The sequence below is a fragment of the Vipera ursinii genome, assembly GCF_947247035.1.
Source record: "Vipera ursinii genome assembly, chromosome: 4".
Classification (NCBI taxonomy): domain Eukaryota; kingdom Metazoa; phylum Chordata; class Lepidosauria; order Squamata; family Viperidae; genus Vipera; species Vipera ursinii.
In genome coordinates, this window is record NC_139514.1 from 104533482 (window position 1) to 104547847 (window position 14366).

Consider the following 14366-nt stretch of genomic DNA (forward strand, 5'->3'; position numbering starts at 1 on the left):
CCCTCCAAACCCTCCCTTTCTCCAACATTCCCTCAGCAGATGGATTTTTGCCACTGCGGCTCAGCAGAGGGTGTCAGATCTTTCGGAGTGCGCCAGGCTTGAAAGAGCACAACCCTCCTCACAACTCCTGCCTTCGACGCGTGAAGGAGTGAGGAAGTGAGTAAAGAAGAAGAAGAAGAAAAAAGAAAAAAAGAAGAAGAAGAAAGCGATGGAAAACGGGGAAAGGCGGAGAGCAATTACCGAAAGACAGTAAGAGAGAGAGAGAGACAGGCGAGAGGGGGAGAGCGAACGCAAGAGAGGAAAAGCGGCGGACAGAGCGAAACCGCAGCGATTGCAGAATTTTTGCAGCGCCATTGGTTCGGGCAGCCCGCCGTTCGGCTGGGGCGTGATTTCAGCACCAAGGGGAACTGGACAGCACCCAAAGGGCTTTTTTTTTTCCTTTTTCTTTCCGGGCACCCGGCTTCGACTGCAGCGGCGGCAACAACAACAGCAGCGGAGGCCGGCTTCGCGCGCCCGAAAGGCAAGGTCAGTCCGCGAAGTCAAGCCATGCGCCCGGCCAGCAGCCTTCTCCCACCTCCGTCCCTCCAGCCCTGCCACCCTCCTGCAGATGCAGCGGCCTCTCCTGCCGATTCCTAGCGAGATCGTCCCTTAGCCGAGGCAGCCGGAGATCGACTTTGCTTGGGTGGGTGGGAGGGTTGGGGGGGGTGGGGGGGAGAAGAAGAAGAAGGAGAAGCCACTGAGGGGGGGGGAGTTGATGAAGCGGGGAGAGGAGGAATTCAACTTTTCTTCTTCTTTTTCTTCTGCTTCCCTGTGCGTATCTGGAGACTTTGTGGATATTTATCGCTGACTGGAGTCCGGACTGTTGCAGTGTTTGCGGGGGGGGGGGTGTAGACAGAGCTTAAAGAGAGAGAGAGAGAGAGAGAGAGAGCAAGCCGGAACATCTCAACCTCTCGGTCTCCTTGCATTCCCCTTTAGCCAAGACAACTGGTTTTTTTTTAATATATTATTTTTCTTTTTTGCCTCCCCCCACCCCCAAACCTCTTCCCCCACCCCCACCCCCCATTTTTGACGATGGTTCGGACATTCCATGCCTGCCTGGAAGGAACTTGACTGGGCTCCAGCTTGAAAAGAAGCCTTTCTTTTTTCTTCTTGTTCTTGTTCTTCTTTTTTTTTTTTTGCCTTGTAGTTTTCCTCTGTGTTTCAGCTCGGGAATGACTGGCTGGGTGTAAAAATGCTGCTTTGGATTCTCTTGTTGGAGACGTCTCTTTGTTTGGCTGCCGGGAATGTTACGGGGGACGTTTGCAAAGAGAAGATCTGCTCGTGCCCCGAGATCGAAGGCGACTTGCACGTCGACTGCGAGAAGAAGGGCTTCACCAGCCTGCAACGTTTCTCGGCCCCCACTTCCCAGTTCTACCATTTGTTCCTGCACGGCAATTCCCTCACGCGCCTTTTCCCCAATGAGTTCGCTAACTTTTACAATGCGGTCAGCTTGCACATGGAAAACAACGGTTTGCACGAAATTGTGCCCGGAGCTTTCCTGGGGCTGCAGCTGGTGAAGAGGTTGCACATCAACAACAACAAACTGAAATCTTTTCGCAAGCAGACTTTCCTGGGGCTGGATGATCTGGAATATCTCCAGGCTGATTTTAATTTATTGAGGGATATTGACCAAGGGGCCTTCCGGGACTTAAACAAGTTGGAGGTGCTGATTTTAAATGACAATCTGATCAGCATCTTACCGGCCAACGTGTTCCAGTATGTGCCAATTACCCATTTGGATCTACGAGGTAACCGCCTGAAAACCTTGCCTTATGAAGATGTTTTGGAACAGATCCCAGGCATTGCTGAGATCCTTCTGGAGGACAACCCATGGGACTGTACCTGTGATCTACTCTCCTTGAAAGAATGGCTGGAGAACATCCCCAAGAATGCTTTGATTGGCCGGGTGATTTGTGAAGCTCCCACACGTTTGCAAGGGAAGGATTTAAATGAGACAACTGAACAGGAGTTGTGCAGGAAAACCCGTGTGGACTCCAGCTTGGCAGCTCCCCCTGCAGAAGAGGAGACTTGTGATCCTGGCCCTATTCCCACTCCTTTTAAGATCCATGGCAAGGAAGATTCTGCTACAGCAGGTTCTGCCCCTCATGGGGGTACCAAGATCCCAGTCAATTGGCAGATCAAGTCCAGACCTACAGTCGCTAGTTCAATCCACACCATGAAAGGCAAGTCTTCCAGCAACACACCCTGCCCTGCCACCTGCACTTGCCACCAGATTCCTGGAGGCTTCAAGGTAAACTGCAATGATGGCAACATCAGCAGCCTGGTGGACCTGAAGCCTAAGCCATCCAATGTCCATGAACTCTTCCTGAGGGGCAACAAGATTCACACCATTCGCAAATCACATTTTGTGGATTATCAGAAACTCAACCTATTGGACTTGGGCAACAACAACATTGCCACTATGGAAAACAATACTTTCAAAAACCTGCTGGAACTGGTGTGGCTCTACATGGACAATAATTATTTAGACATACTATCTCGAGAGAAGTTCAATGGTTTGCAAAACCTAGAGTACCTAAATATGGAATTTAATGTCATCCAACTCATCATGCCAGGGACCTTTAATGCCATGCCTAAACTGAGAGTACTAATTTTGAACAACAATCTTCTGAGGTCTCTCCCAGTTGATGTTTTTGCTGGAGTTTCTCTCTCTAAGCTCAGCATCCACAACAATTACTTCCTTTATCTGCCAGTGGCAGGAGTGCTGGATCAACTCACCTCCATTACCCAAATAGATCTGCATGACAACCCATGGGACTGCAAATGTCCAATTGTCCCTTTCAAACAGTGGGTCGAGATGCTGAGGCCAAAGGTGATGATGAGTGACTTAAGGTGTGAGACTCCAGAAGAGTTCTTTAAAGAGGACTTTGAATCTCTCTCCAATGAGGCCATTTGCCCTCAACTCAAAATCATGCCCACTTTGACTTCCACCCATAAGAATAGTACTGGCTTGGCAGAGACTGGGACTCGCTCTAATTCTTACTTGGAGACTAGTAGGGTCTCCATCTCGGTGCTGGTGCCTGGCCTTTTGTTGGTGTTTGTCACCTCTGCCTTCACAGTGGTTGGCATGCTTGTCTTCATCCTGAGGAACCGGAAACGCTCCAAAAGGAGGGATGCCAACTCTTCTGCCTCGGAGATCAACTCTTTACAGACAGTATGTGACTCCTCCTACTGGCACAATGGACCCTACAGTACAGATGGAGCCCATAGAGTGTATGACTGCGGTTCTCACTCCCTATCAGACTGAGACTGCAAAATTTAAAGTTAAAAAATTTACACCGTGTATGGGCAATCAGTTCAACTTCAGCAGCTAGCAACCTCAACTTCCCTCCAGTGGTTCAAAGCTTATTTTTCCTGATCTGTGCATCACTGTCTTGTCCGCTGATGTGAATTGGACCACAGGAAGGGATGGGGCTTAGCCCACTTAAAGCTACCTTCTGGTGAAAAATACCTACCCGCTCACCAAACCTGGGTCAGCACTATGAGTGGAGGCCTGCCTTTTTATTATTATTATTATTATTATTTTAATTTTTTTAATTATTATGATTTGCCTAGCCTCAACCTGAGGTTGTGTAACTCTGCACTGTATAACCAGTGGGGAAGAAATAAAAGATCCAATCAAAAGGCCAAGATTGGCTTCATATTGCAGCAAGAGAAAGGGTGAATGCACTCTCCTGCAGGTTGATTCCTAACCGATGTGAATTTATTGGCCCTATATGTGATGGGGAAGCGGAAGCTCTTGCTTGGGCCCTCCCCATTGTGAATAAGGCAGGAGAGTCCAGTTGCACGAAGGCATGAATGTATTGTAAATAAATAACTGTGATCTAGAACAAACCAACCCAAGTTGCTGCATGGTTCGCATGGATACAAAACCACCCAGGGACGCTTTGGCCCCAAAAGGAAGCAGCGTCCAGTTCACTTCGTCCTCCCTCTTCCCTGATAAGTTCCATCGTATCAAACTTTCTATATACAGATACAGTATAATAAGAATAAAAAAAAGTGCCATTTCGCCATTATTTTTGTGTGATTGCTAGGCAGTAGAGATCATCCATTTACTGTGAAAAAAAGAAAAAAAAATGAGGAAAAATGTAAAGGTTTTATTTAAGACATGTTTGCATGGTTTTTTTTTTAATTTTCAGTGGGGAAAATTTACTTTCATGGGGATTTTTTTTTCTCTTTGGGGAGGGAGGAAGGGATGGATTTGCTTCTAGTTATTTTCGAGCTTCTTTTGGAAACCGACATTTCCAGAATCCCTTTTCATCTGAATGTTAAGCAAGTATCCTTGGGGTTTTCTCTGTTGATCAATATGTTTAAAATATCCGTTCCTTGGGCTTTGTCTTGTTTTGTTTTGTTTGTTTGTTTGTTTGTTTTTCATATAAAAACAAAAACAACACAACCAAACAAAACCAAGAGCCTGGAGCAGTTCAGCATGAGCAGTGAATGCCACTTGAATGCTTAAGCGGCAAAGATGAATGAAAGAAGGTTTTTGTGCTCTTGTAAATCAGACTCTGAAAAAATATATATATAATTCTATCTGGAGAGAAAAAAAATATATATGAGCTGAAGTGAAAGAAAAAAAGAAGCAAGCAAGACTTACTAATTCTATTCAAGGATTTTATAATGGCATATTTTTTCAGTATTAAAGTAAAAATGTTTTCAAGGCTTGGGTCATTCATTTTGATGCACCCTCCCCCCCACCCTCTCCCTCATGTCACTTTTTGACTGCCACCACGGGATTGCTTCACTTTAATTTATGTTGAGGATGATGGCGGCGGTGAAGTCTTTTATTTTTATTCCTTGTGATCTTAAAGTCATGTTTCGGAAGTCAGTGGCTACTCCTTTCCTCTATTGCCATCAATGCAGCACTGAAATCCTTTATTAATACTGGAAAATGCCTTTGGTGCCAAGACTGCTGTGGCTGCACACTGCAGATAAACTAGAGAGCTGGATGGGAATTTGATTTAATCGACTAGGTCTTAGATCCCTCTGAGTGATAGGAGGATCTGACTTCATTGGGCAGCAATTCTTTTAACCGTGATGATTGACAAGTGAGACTATTGGTGATAGGGCTTCCGTATCTCTGAAAGAGAGGGAGAGGGAAGGGGGGAGAGAGAGGGGGATACAGGGAGAGAGAGAGAGAGAGAGAGAAACTCTCCCCCTCAAAAAATAATTAACAATGGAATTTCCTAGCCTCTCTCCCCACTCCCTCTGAATTCTGCCTCCGTCTTGTTCCTGCTGTCCAACTTTTCAGTAGCATCTCCTTTGATTTTCCTTGCACAGTGGGCTGGCCCTTAACTAAAGAATACATGCGGAGGAGGCAGAGAGTACCCCACCAATCAATTGGAGATTCCGAACCGAAATCCCAGGGGGAGAAATGAAGGATTTCAGTCACGTTGCTTCTGGCTTTCTTGCAGGCAGAGAAATCCTTTTAAAGAGGAAAAGACTGGGATGGGATAACTAAGCTCAACTTCAGAAAACCGACTGGGGGATGTGTGGGGGTGGGGAGAAGCCTGGGCTAACTCACCAAATAAATACATATATGAGGATGGAGTGTCTCCTTTTCTGCTCCAGGACAGGTGCTTAAGAGGAGAAAGAGAAGAAGAGAGAGGAAGGAATGACCAAATAAGGTACCCAAAACCAGTTGGCTAAAATTAAAAAGGGAGGGGGAAGGAAGCTGTAACATAATAGGACCTTTGTGGAGATAGCAATGCTATGTGACTCAAGCATGGGAAGATTTCCTAAACCTTGTCTTGGTATTTCATTCTCTTGGTATAACATGTTGATGGTGGTGATGGTGATGATGATACAATTCTCTGCTTCTCTGAACAAGCTATAGCTATTTAGAAAGATGCTTTATCATTTTTTTCCTTTACCCTCCATGACCTTGTTTCAGTTATTCCCCCCACCAACCAGAATATTATGTGAATAAAGTGAAGAAGGGAGAGAGAATAGTTATTTAGCCCAAACTGTTTTCAATTTTAAAAGAAAATTCTGATTAGTCAGTCAATTAGTTTTCAGGACCATCTAAGAACAAGCTTGTTTTATTCACAAGCTGCTGATAAAAGTATGGCTGGTTAAATCTGTAAAGAACTGACAGAAACTATCAAAACACAGAGGTGTAGTTCATTCGGACTACTTTATGAACACAGATCCTGTCTGAAATTTAACAAAATGACAATTGCTTTGCAGATTACAATAGTACTTGATATTTCTTTCTTTAAAAAAAATCAAATGAATTGAATTTTATTTTGATATTTTCTTTTTTTAGTGACAAAATATAGACAATGATGTATTGTTGCCACAAGCATATATTTTAAGTAAAAGAAGTAAATGAAGTCCCTTTTGCAAAGTGGGAAGTACAATTCTCAAAATGTATTCATCCTCAAATTGCTTTTTGAAGTTCTTTTACTTTTTTAGAAGGCAACTTAGCTTTAACTGAAGCAGAATTAATGGATCAGTAGCATGCAAAACAGTATAAATATTGTTTCTATCATGTAAAGATTTCTATCATGTAAGGATCTTTGCATGTCTGCTCAGTATATTCATGGATTTTCATAAAGAAATTATACATTATAAAAAGAAATAGATACAAGGGATAATAGCAGTGAATGAGTAATGTGGAGAGATATTTCAATTTATCTCAGTCTTATCTATTATTAAACTGCATAAATGTTTTATTCATCCTGACAAAGTAGAACAGCTTCCATAATATTTATGCAACTGGAAGCATAAATGCTTTTACTGTTATGGTTTTATGTACTGTATGTAGCTATCAATACACATGCATCCTATTCCACGTTTCAAATATTAAGAAACATTGTGTGCTCTAAAAATGTGTGCTGGTGAAGGATGCTGGTTCTGGTTGAATCAGCATTCAATTCATCAAACTCAAAAAGGGATTTCAATAATATCAGGTATGATAGTTACAGGGGGGGGAAAGGACGGCTTATTTGTGTGTGTGTATAGTTTGAGACAGATGATTTCCTGGGAGGCCAGGATAAGTCATAACTTGCTTTGCTGCTATAAGGACTATGTGCTTGAATATATATGAGCATCTAACATGGTTATTTATTAGAAACTTGCACGGATTTTATATCATATCAGGCACTGGATAGAATAGGAAATGAATTAAATGCTGTCTTTTGAGAAGCTATGGGCTATTAATTTCAAGGCAGGTTGACATGTCTTCCTAAAGCAGTTCTTGGTTGTGAGTTGAAACAATATGACACAAAGCAGTAAGATATAACTGAAAGCAGAGACAGAGATAAAACATGGAATTGGGTGAATTGCCAGAGCAGCACCTGTGATATCAATATTTTATACAGGTAGTCCTTGACTTACAACAGTTCATTTAATGACCATTCAGAGTTACAATGGCAGTGAAAAAAATGACATATGACTGTTTTTCACACTTATGACTGTTGCAGTATCCCCATAGTCATATGACCAAAATCTAAACATTTGGCAACTGACTCATACTTATGACGGTTGCAATGTCCCGGGTCATGTGATCACTTTTTGCCACCTTCTGACAAGAAAAGTCAATGAGAAAGACAGATTCACATTACAGTGGTGTTACTAATTTAACAACAGCAGTAATTCACTTAACAATGGTGTCATGAAAGATCATAAAATAGGGCAAAATTCACTTAACAACTTTCTCGCTTGGCAACAAAAGTTTTGGACTCAATTGTGATTGTAAGTCTAGGACTACCTGTATTCTATTTAATATACAGGTAAATGTTTATTATAATATTCTTTTATATGTATGTGAGACAGAGTGAGTTAAACAGCTTTGATCTAAAGCTTCCTTTGAAGTCCCCCAAAGAGCATTTTATCTCTTCAACCACCTCTGCAAAAATATCTCAGAACTCCTAACTAAACTGAATCTAGTTCTGTTGTTGTACCTTTTGCCAAAACAAAAAAAAAAAACACAAACCAAAATTATACTTTGTTGGGTTGGAAAAACACCTTTGTGGTTTTTGATAACAATAGCCTCATTTTGCATCCATGTCAGAAAATAAAGTAAGAATTTGCACTTTCAAATCAAAGTACAGGAAGATCAGTGTTCTCTCAGCATCTAAATGTTAAGTGTGCCTTGACCTAAGCAATACCTGCAAAGATATTGCCATCTTTTAACTTCCTGAAACTTCAGACTAATTTTAGGAAATTCTTCCTTCTTCCCCATTATTGATAAATGAAGGGCCCTAAAAAGTTAAAGATGGTGTTCAGTTACAATGTAATCCCTCTTTTCTGAGACTGCTATACTATTTTTGTTGTAGTTTTTGTTTTTACCAATCTTGTCCACGATCCTCACTGTTTTCAAAGATTTTACCTAATTTATTTGAACTGAGCTTGGATCACGTAGCTACTTCGTAATATAACCAGTGAAATGTTCAGAGAGATTCCCACTTGTTTTGGACAGCAGGGACAGCTAGAATACCATTGTCATATTTATATCTGGTCACAGGGAAGACCTACTTGAGTTGATGTAAAAATACCATTTCAAGTCAAACCTTAGTAGTATTTTAATTATCTTGGAGTATAAATTTAACTAGTGTAAAACAAATATTTCTAAGATAGCTTCAGCCTTTAGCATGGTATTGAATGAATGTTTATGCAAGCTGTTGGATGCCTGAATATAGATACTTTGATCTTATTGCAACAAAGGAATTCTCAAGTTCCAATCATGTCTCAAAATATGCTTAGTCAAATATATATATTTACAATCTCAGATTGTTGCCCCCCAGAAATTAGAGTACCCCTTTTACTGACCTCAGAAGGATAGAAAACTGGATCAACCTTGAGCCCGCCAGTAAGGTCAGAAATAACTTTATTTTATATTGATACCAATATTGCATTGGTATGTGAGATGATAGTATCAGCAGTAGTGGCATTAAGCTGACTTCTCTCATCTGACTTGAGGTCAGAGGCAAATCTAAAAGGTCATTTCCTATATTCCCAGTGGTGGGATTCAAATATGTGAACAACCAGTTCTCTGTGTGGATGCAGTTTCCGGAAGTTCATTCTGGACCTGGGCAACAAAAAATTAGCTACCGTTTCTGCCAAAGTGGTGCAAACTGGCTGAATCCCATCACTGTATATTCCCCTCTGTCTCAAATTAAATTAAATCAAATTAAAACATTTGCTGTCTTTGTGTGCTTGTGTTTGTATGTTGATGAAGATTCTCAGTTATCCAGATAAAGTTGTTTGGTAGTTGAATCATGGCAACTGGACAGGTTGTGTCTGAGGCCTCTACCTCTATTGACGAAAGGATTTTCCACTTTAGTATAAATGCATTCTTTCACTCATCTCTGTGTTTGAGTGTATGTATGAGTCACTATTGGCCCCATTCAAGGTCAATACCTACTAAAATTAATCTGATTTCTTTGGACTTACGTATTGGGATAATTTTCTCAAAGTTTTAGGATTTACTTGATGAAATGAAACTTTTTGCCAACAGCGATTGTTTCTATATCTAAAGTTGTCTGACTGTGGTAACTCAGGGACTGAATGTACAATACAACACATGAAACACAGAACGTAGAATAAGAGAGTTGGAAAGGACCTCTGTGGTCTTTTAGTCAAGTCCTGTGCTTGAGCAGGAGACTCTATTCCATTTCAGACAAATAGTTATCCAGTTTCTTGTTGAAAACCTCCAGCAATGGAGCACCCAAAACTTCTGAAGGCAAGCTGTTCCATTGGCTGATGGCTTTCACCATTAGGAAGTTTCTCCTTAGTTCTAGGTTGCTTCTCTCCTTGATTAGTTTCCAACCATTGTTTCTTGTCTTGCCTTTTGGTTCTTTGGAAAACAGTTTGACCTCCTCATCTTTGTAGCAGCTCCTCAAATTTTGAAACAGTGCTATCATGTCATCCCTAGTCCTTCTTTTCATATAGTTTTCCCATCTACAGTATAGAGCATTACCTATGAGAATGAATGGAAGCAAACCAGAGAGTTCAAAGGTTAAACAAATCAGTTATATGAAGATTAATATTAAAAAAAATCAACTGGAAATTGTGTTGGTTCTATCATTGCAAGGGTCCAAGTTTAAAAATCCACTTCAGCTTTTTTTATTAGATTGTATTACTGCTTAAATTTATAAATTGGCGTCAGTGCTGGTCTATGAGTGCTATGTACAGCTGCAGATATTTATGAACAGATGAAAGAATTAATGCTGTTGTTGTATTAAGGAACATCAGCATGCCTGAAGATATTTCAGTTTGCAATGGTTTAGTTCCATAGGCTCCCTGCTTGCTTATCTTATCTTTTCCATTTTTGCAGTTTTTAGTCATTTCAGCTTCAATGAAAAGTATTTGTAGTGGATTTATCTTGCATCATCCCCCTCCATCCCCACCCCCAATTTTCAGTGTTATAAAATATGCTGCAGAGCAGTTACGTACATACTGTATACTCTGGTGATTTTTGTTCAAAGGGTATTATCTAGAGACACTAAAGCAGTGCCTTAGACTGGCTTGTATTACACATTGTTTCAAATAGCTCATTGTTTCTCTTACCAAATGGATCAGATAAAAGTAAAAGGAGGTGGGGTTATTAAGAAAGCAGTGTTTCTTTCCAATACCTGGCAGGTTAGTGTGAATTGGTTTGGTTGTCATATGCCTTGTGTGTCTGCCCTAAACTATATTTTATTGTAGAGAAAATACTTAAATGTGGACTTAGAAACAGAGGATGGCCATACATCCAGCTTCTTTAGTAAAAGTAGCCTGAAGGGTGAAATTAATTGGCATTATAAATCGTCTGTCTATCTCTCATCTATCTATCTGTCTGTCTGTCTATCTATCTATCTATCTATCTATCTATCTATCTATCTATCTATCTATCTATCTATCTATCTATCTCATCTATTGATCTCTATATTATATTCTGGACTTGGTGAGGAGCATAGTAACACCAATTTCACAAGCTGAAAAAGAGAAAAGAAACAGAGTGGTTCATTTATATGGGATTGTTTAAAATACATAGCTTCCATCTCAGTCTACTCTGATCACTCCATCAAATTCAAGAGTTCTGTTAACCAAGCGGGATGAGAGGATGCTGTAGAAATCTTGAAAATAATTCTTCTTATTATTCTATATTTTCCAGGATTCATCTACTTTGCAGTCATTTTTTAAAGCTAAATCTTATTAAAACAGTTACAGCAACATCTGTTAAATAAACATCTGTTAATCAGAACTAAAAATGCCAGTTCCAATGGGCAAATATAGATAATCTTGAGGATATGTTATATATTTGTATATGTATGTTTCTTACAGCACCGAGGCCTATCTCTGAGACATGAATGGATTATATCAGAATTTATCCTGATTAATTTTCCCCCTGATCAGTACTCTAGATACAATTTTAACTGTTTGCATGCACTATCACCCTCATTCTGTTTTTGTCTTAAACTACGTAATGTAAAACCTTCTACGAATGGATAGTTCTCCCTTTTCATTTTATTGTTTGAATTATTGTGTGGAGGCACAGAAATTCTATTTGGAATTGTTGGAGGTTGAAATGTTCTAACAGTATGGGTGAGCATTTTATAATAATAGCAGAAAAGGAGATTCATTTATAGGCAAAAAAAATCAAAGTCTAACACCTAGATTGCTGCTTCCTACTGGAAGGATTGTCCACAAGCATGTATTCTGTCTGTGCAAAAGGAAAAACAGAAAGAAATGGCCACTGAATAGTAATTTCTTAGATAAAGAACTAGCAGAATTATATACAAAAAAGGGACACACAAAACAAACACAGAATAGAGTGGAATGGAATGGAATGGAATAGTTTATTGACCAAATGTCATTAGGCACACAAGGATATTGTCTCAGTTGTAACCTCTCAGTGTACATACACACAACAAGGTACGTACAAACAACATCTACATACAAACAATACGGTAATATAATCCTAAAATACTAATAGGAGAGGGTAGTAGAAAAAAAATGTGAAGGATAATAGCAATACAGCCATACTTAACTTCTGTATTTATTATATGTTACTGTTGTTAGCCGCCCTGAGTCCTTGGGAGATAGGGCGGCATATAAGTCCCAATAATAAATAAATAAATACTACATGGGTAAATATTCTTAGATATAAGACAGTACTGTGGTAATTAGGTGTTCAGCAGATGGCATGAGGGGAAAAAATGTCCCTGTGTCTAGTTGTTTTGGCATGCAATGCCCTGTAGTGGCATCCTGTGGGGAGAAGTTGAAACAGTTTATGTCCAGGATGTATGGGGTCTGTAGATATTTTTTCAGCCCTCCTTCTGACCTGTGCAGTATAGAGGTCTTCAATGGAAGGCAGTCTGGTTGCATTGGTTTTTTCTGCAGTCCTAACTATCCATTGAAGTCTGTACCTGTCCTGTTTGGTTGTTGTACCAAACCAGATAGTTATAGAAATACAGTACTTCCTCTGTAGAGCTGTATCACCAGCTCCTTGGTCAATCTGAGCTTTCTGAGTTGATGCAGGAAGTACATTCTTTGTTCCTTGTTTATGATGTTTTTGATGTTAGGGGTCTATTACAAGTCCTGTGAGATTATAGAACGCAAAGGTTTGAAGGTCTCTACTGTTGATACTGAGTTGTCTAATATCATAAGGGTAGAATAGGAGGACTCCTCCTAAAATCCACAAACACTTAACTGTCTACCTATATCAGAGGTAGGCAACCTTGGCTCTTTTATGACTCGTGGACTTCAACTCCCAGAATTCCTGAGCCAGCCAGGAATTCTGGGAATTGAAGTCCACAAGTCATAAAAGAGCCAAGGTTGCCTACCCCTGAGCTATATCCTACAGCTCCCTTGTAGTAACTATTCATTACACATTGAAGAGTCACACCATTGCATTTGAAGTGCCAATAGGAATGCAGTGTTAGATAATGCAAGGGTGCTTTCTTTGTCAATACGATTTGCACAGTAGATGCTAACATATCTTTTCTCTGGCACAGAGTATTTGGGATTCCTATTTGTTTTATATTTCTGGGAATGAGGAAAGAGTGGCATTGAGGGTTTTTTTTTTAGTTCTGAAGTGCTCCATTTGCATTTACCAAAATGGATTACTGGACTGTTATTTAAAAAACAACAGCAACTTTAAACAGAATAAATTGTGCTGGAACTGGATTTTAAGCAAATGGAGTGGTAAGGAGTGCTAAACAAAATGCTTCCAATTTTTTAAAATTATTCCTAGCCATCCATCCCTGACTGGCTGTTCAGTTTGACTTGTAATGAGTTATATAGACTTGCTACTAATTGTTTCTCACATTGTTTTGCTGCTATAGTATGCTTCCTCCACCCCACCTCACCCTTGTGGTCTGTGGAAACTTAAAGTACTATAATACACAATGAATTTGATTTGACCTAGACAAAGTCAGAATCCAATTCAAGCTTGGCCTACTCTCTCTTCTTCTCTGAATTTAAGCCATTATTATTATTATTAATTATATTTAATTACCAAGGATTGATCTGCATTTGAAATTGGATTGGTGAAAAGAGATATTGCTGGCATTAACTTTCATTTGAATTGTAGAAGAAAAATTAGTTCATTTCTCTATTACTTCCACATTGCTTTTCCTTCATCCCTGAAGTGTCTTTATATACTTTCCTTTCCCTTCGAGTCTCCTTTTCAATAGATTAGACCTTTTCAATTTAAATACTGTTACATAAGACCGCACTTATAGCCAATTAGCAATACATATGTTCACATGCAGAAAATACTTATTAAAGAAATCCATATGTCATGGGCAGTTTACTACTGAGGATAAACTCCATGGAAAAGCTGAACATTTTGGTGTGCAATATGTTAAAAGCCTCAATAAGACAGTGTCAAGTTGGCATAAAATACGCTAAGGGTCTTCATTATAAGAAATGCACTATTTGTCATTGCTCCTAGTACAATTGAGTAAGCCAAAGAGAAATACTGAATATCAGAATGCTTCAGTCCATCTACTGTAAGATCTTCAGATGAATTACTCTCTAGAGAGAAGTGTAATTCTCTATTGCATGGAACTTATGCAAGGAACAACGTTGAAATGATCAAAACCATATTGCTGGCAGATAGCTCAACCTAATCTATGCTGAATATCATGACTACAAGTCATTTTCTCATGTTCCCACACGCTCAGTTATCTCTAATACTTTGAAATGTTTGATGCAAATATCTGTGTTGATCTTAATTTGATTATACCTGTATAATGTTAAATTCTGAAGTAAGTAACTATGCATCCATCTGGATAAGCAACTTAGTATTTGAGTTTATTAGTGGAGCTTTCCTTAATAAGTATAGTCATCATTACAGTTCACGCCAGGTTAAA

At 39.7% G+C, this 14366-nt stretch overlaps 1 protein-coding gene across 1 annotated transcript; it reads left to right on the forward strand.

Moving 5' to 3' along the window:
- Nucleotides 1–706: 706 nt before the first annotated feature.
- SLITRK1 (SLIT and NTRK like family member 1) lies at nucleotides 707–3307 on the forward strand (the record flags this gene model as incomplete). The annotated part of the gene is made up of 1 exon (XM_083363082.1): nucleotides 707–3307. The coding sequence occupies exon 1, from the start codon at nucleotides 1232–1234 to the stop codon at nucleotides 3305–3307; it is 2076 nt and encodes a 691-aa protein (XP_083219208.1). The 5' UTR covers nucleotides 707–1231.
- Between the last annotated feature and the right edge of the window lie 11059 nt (nucleotides 3308–14366).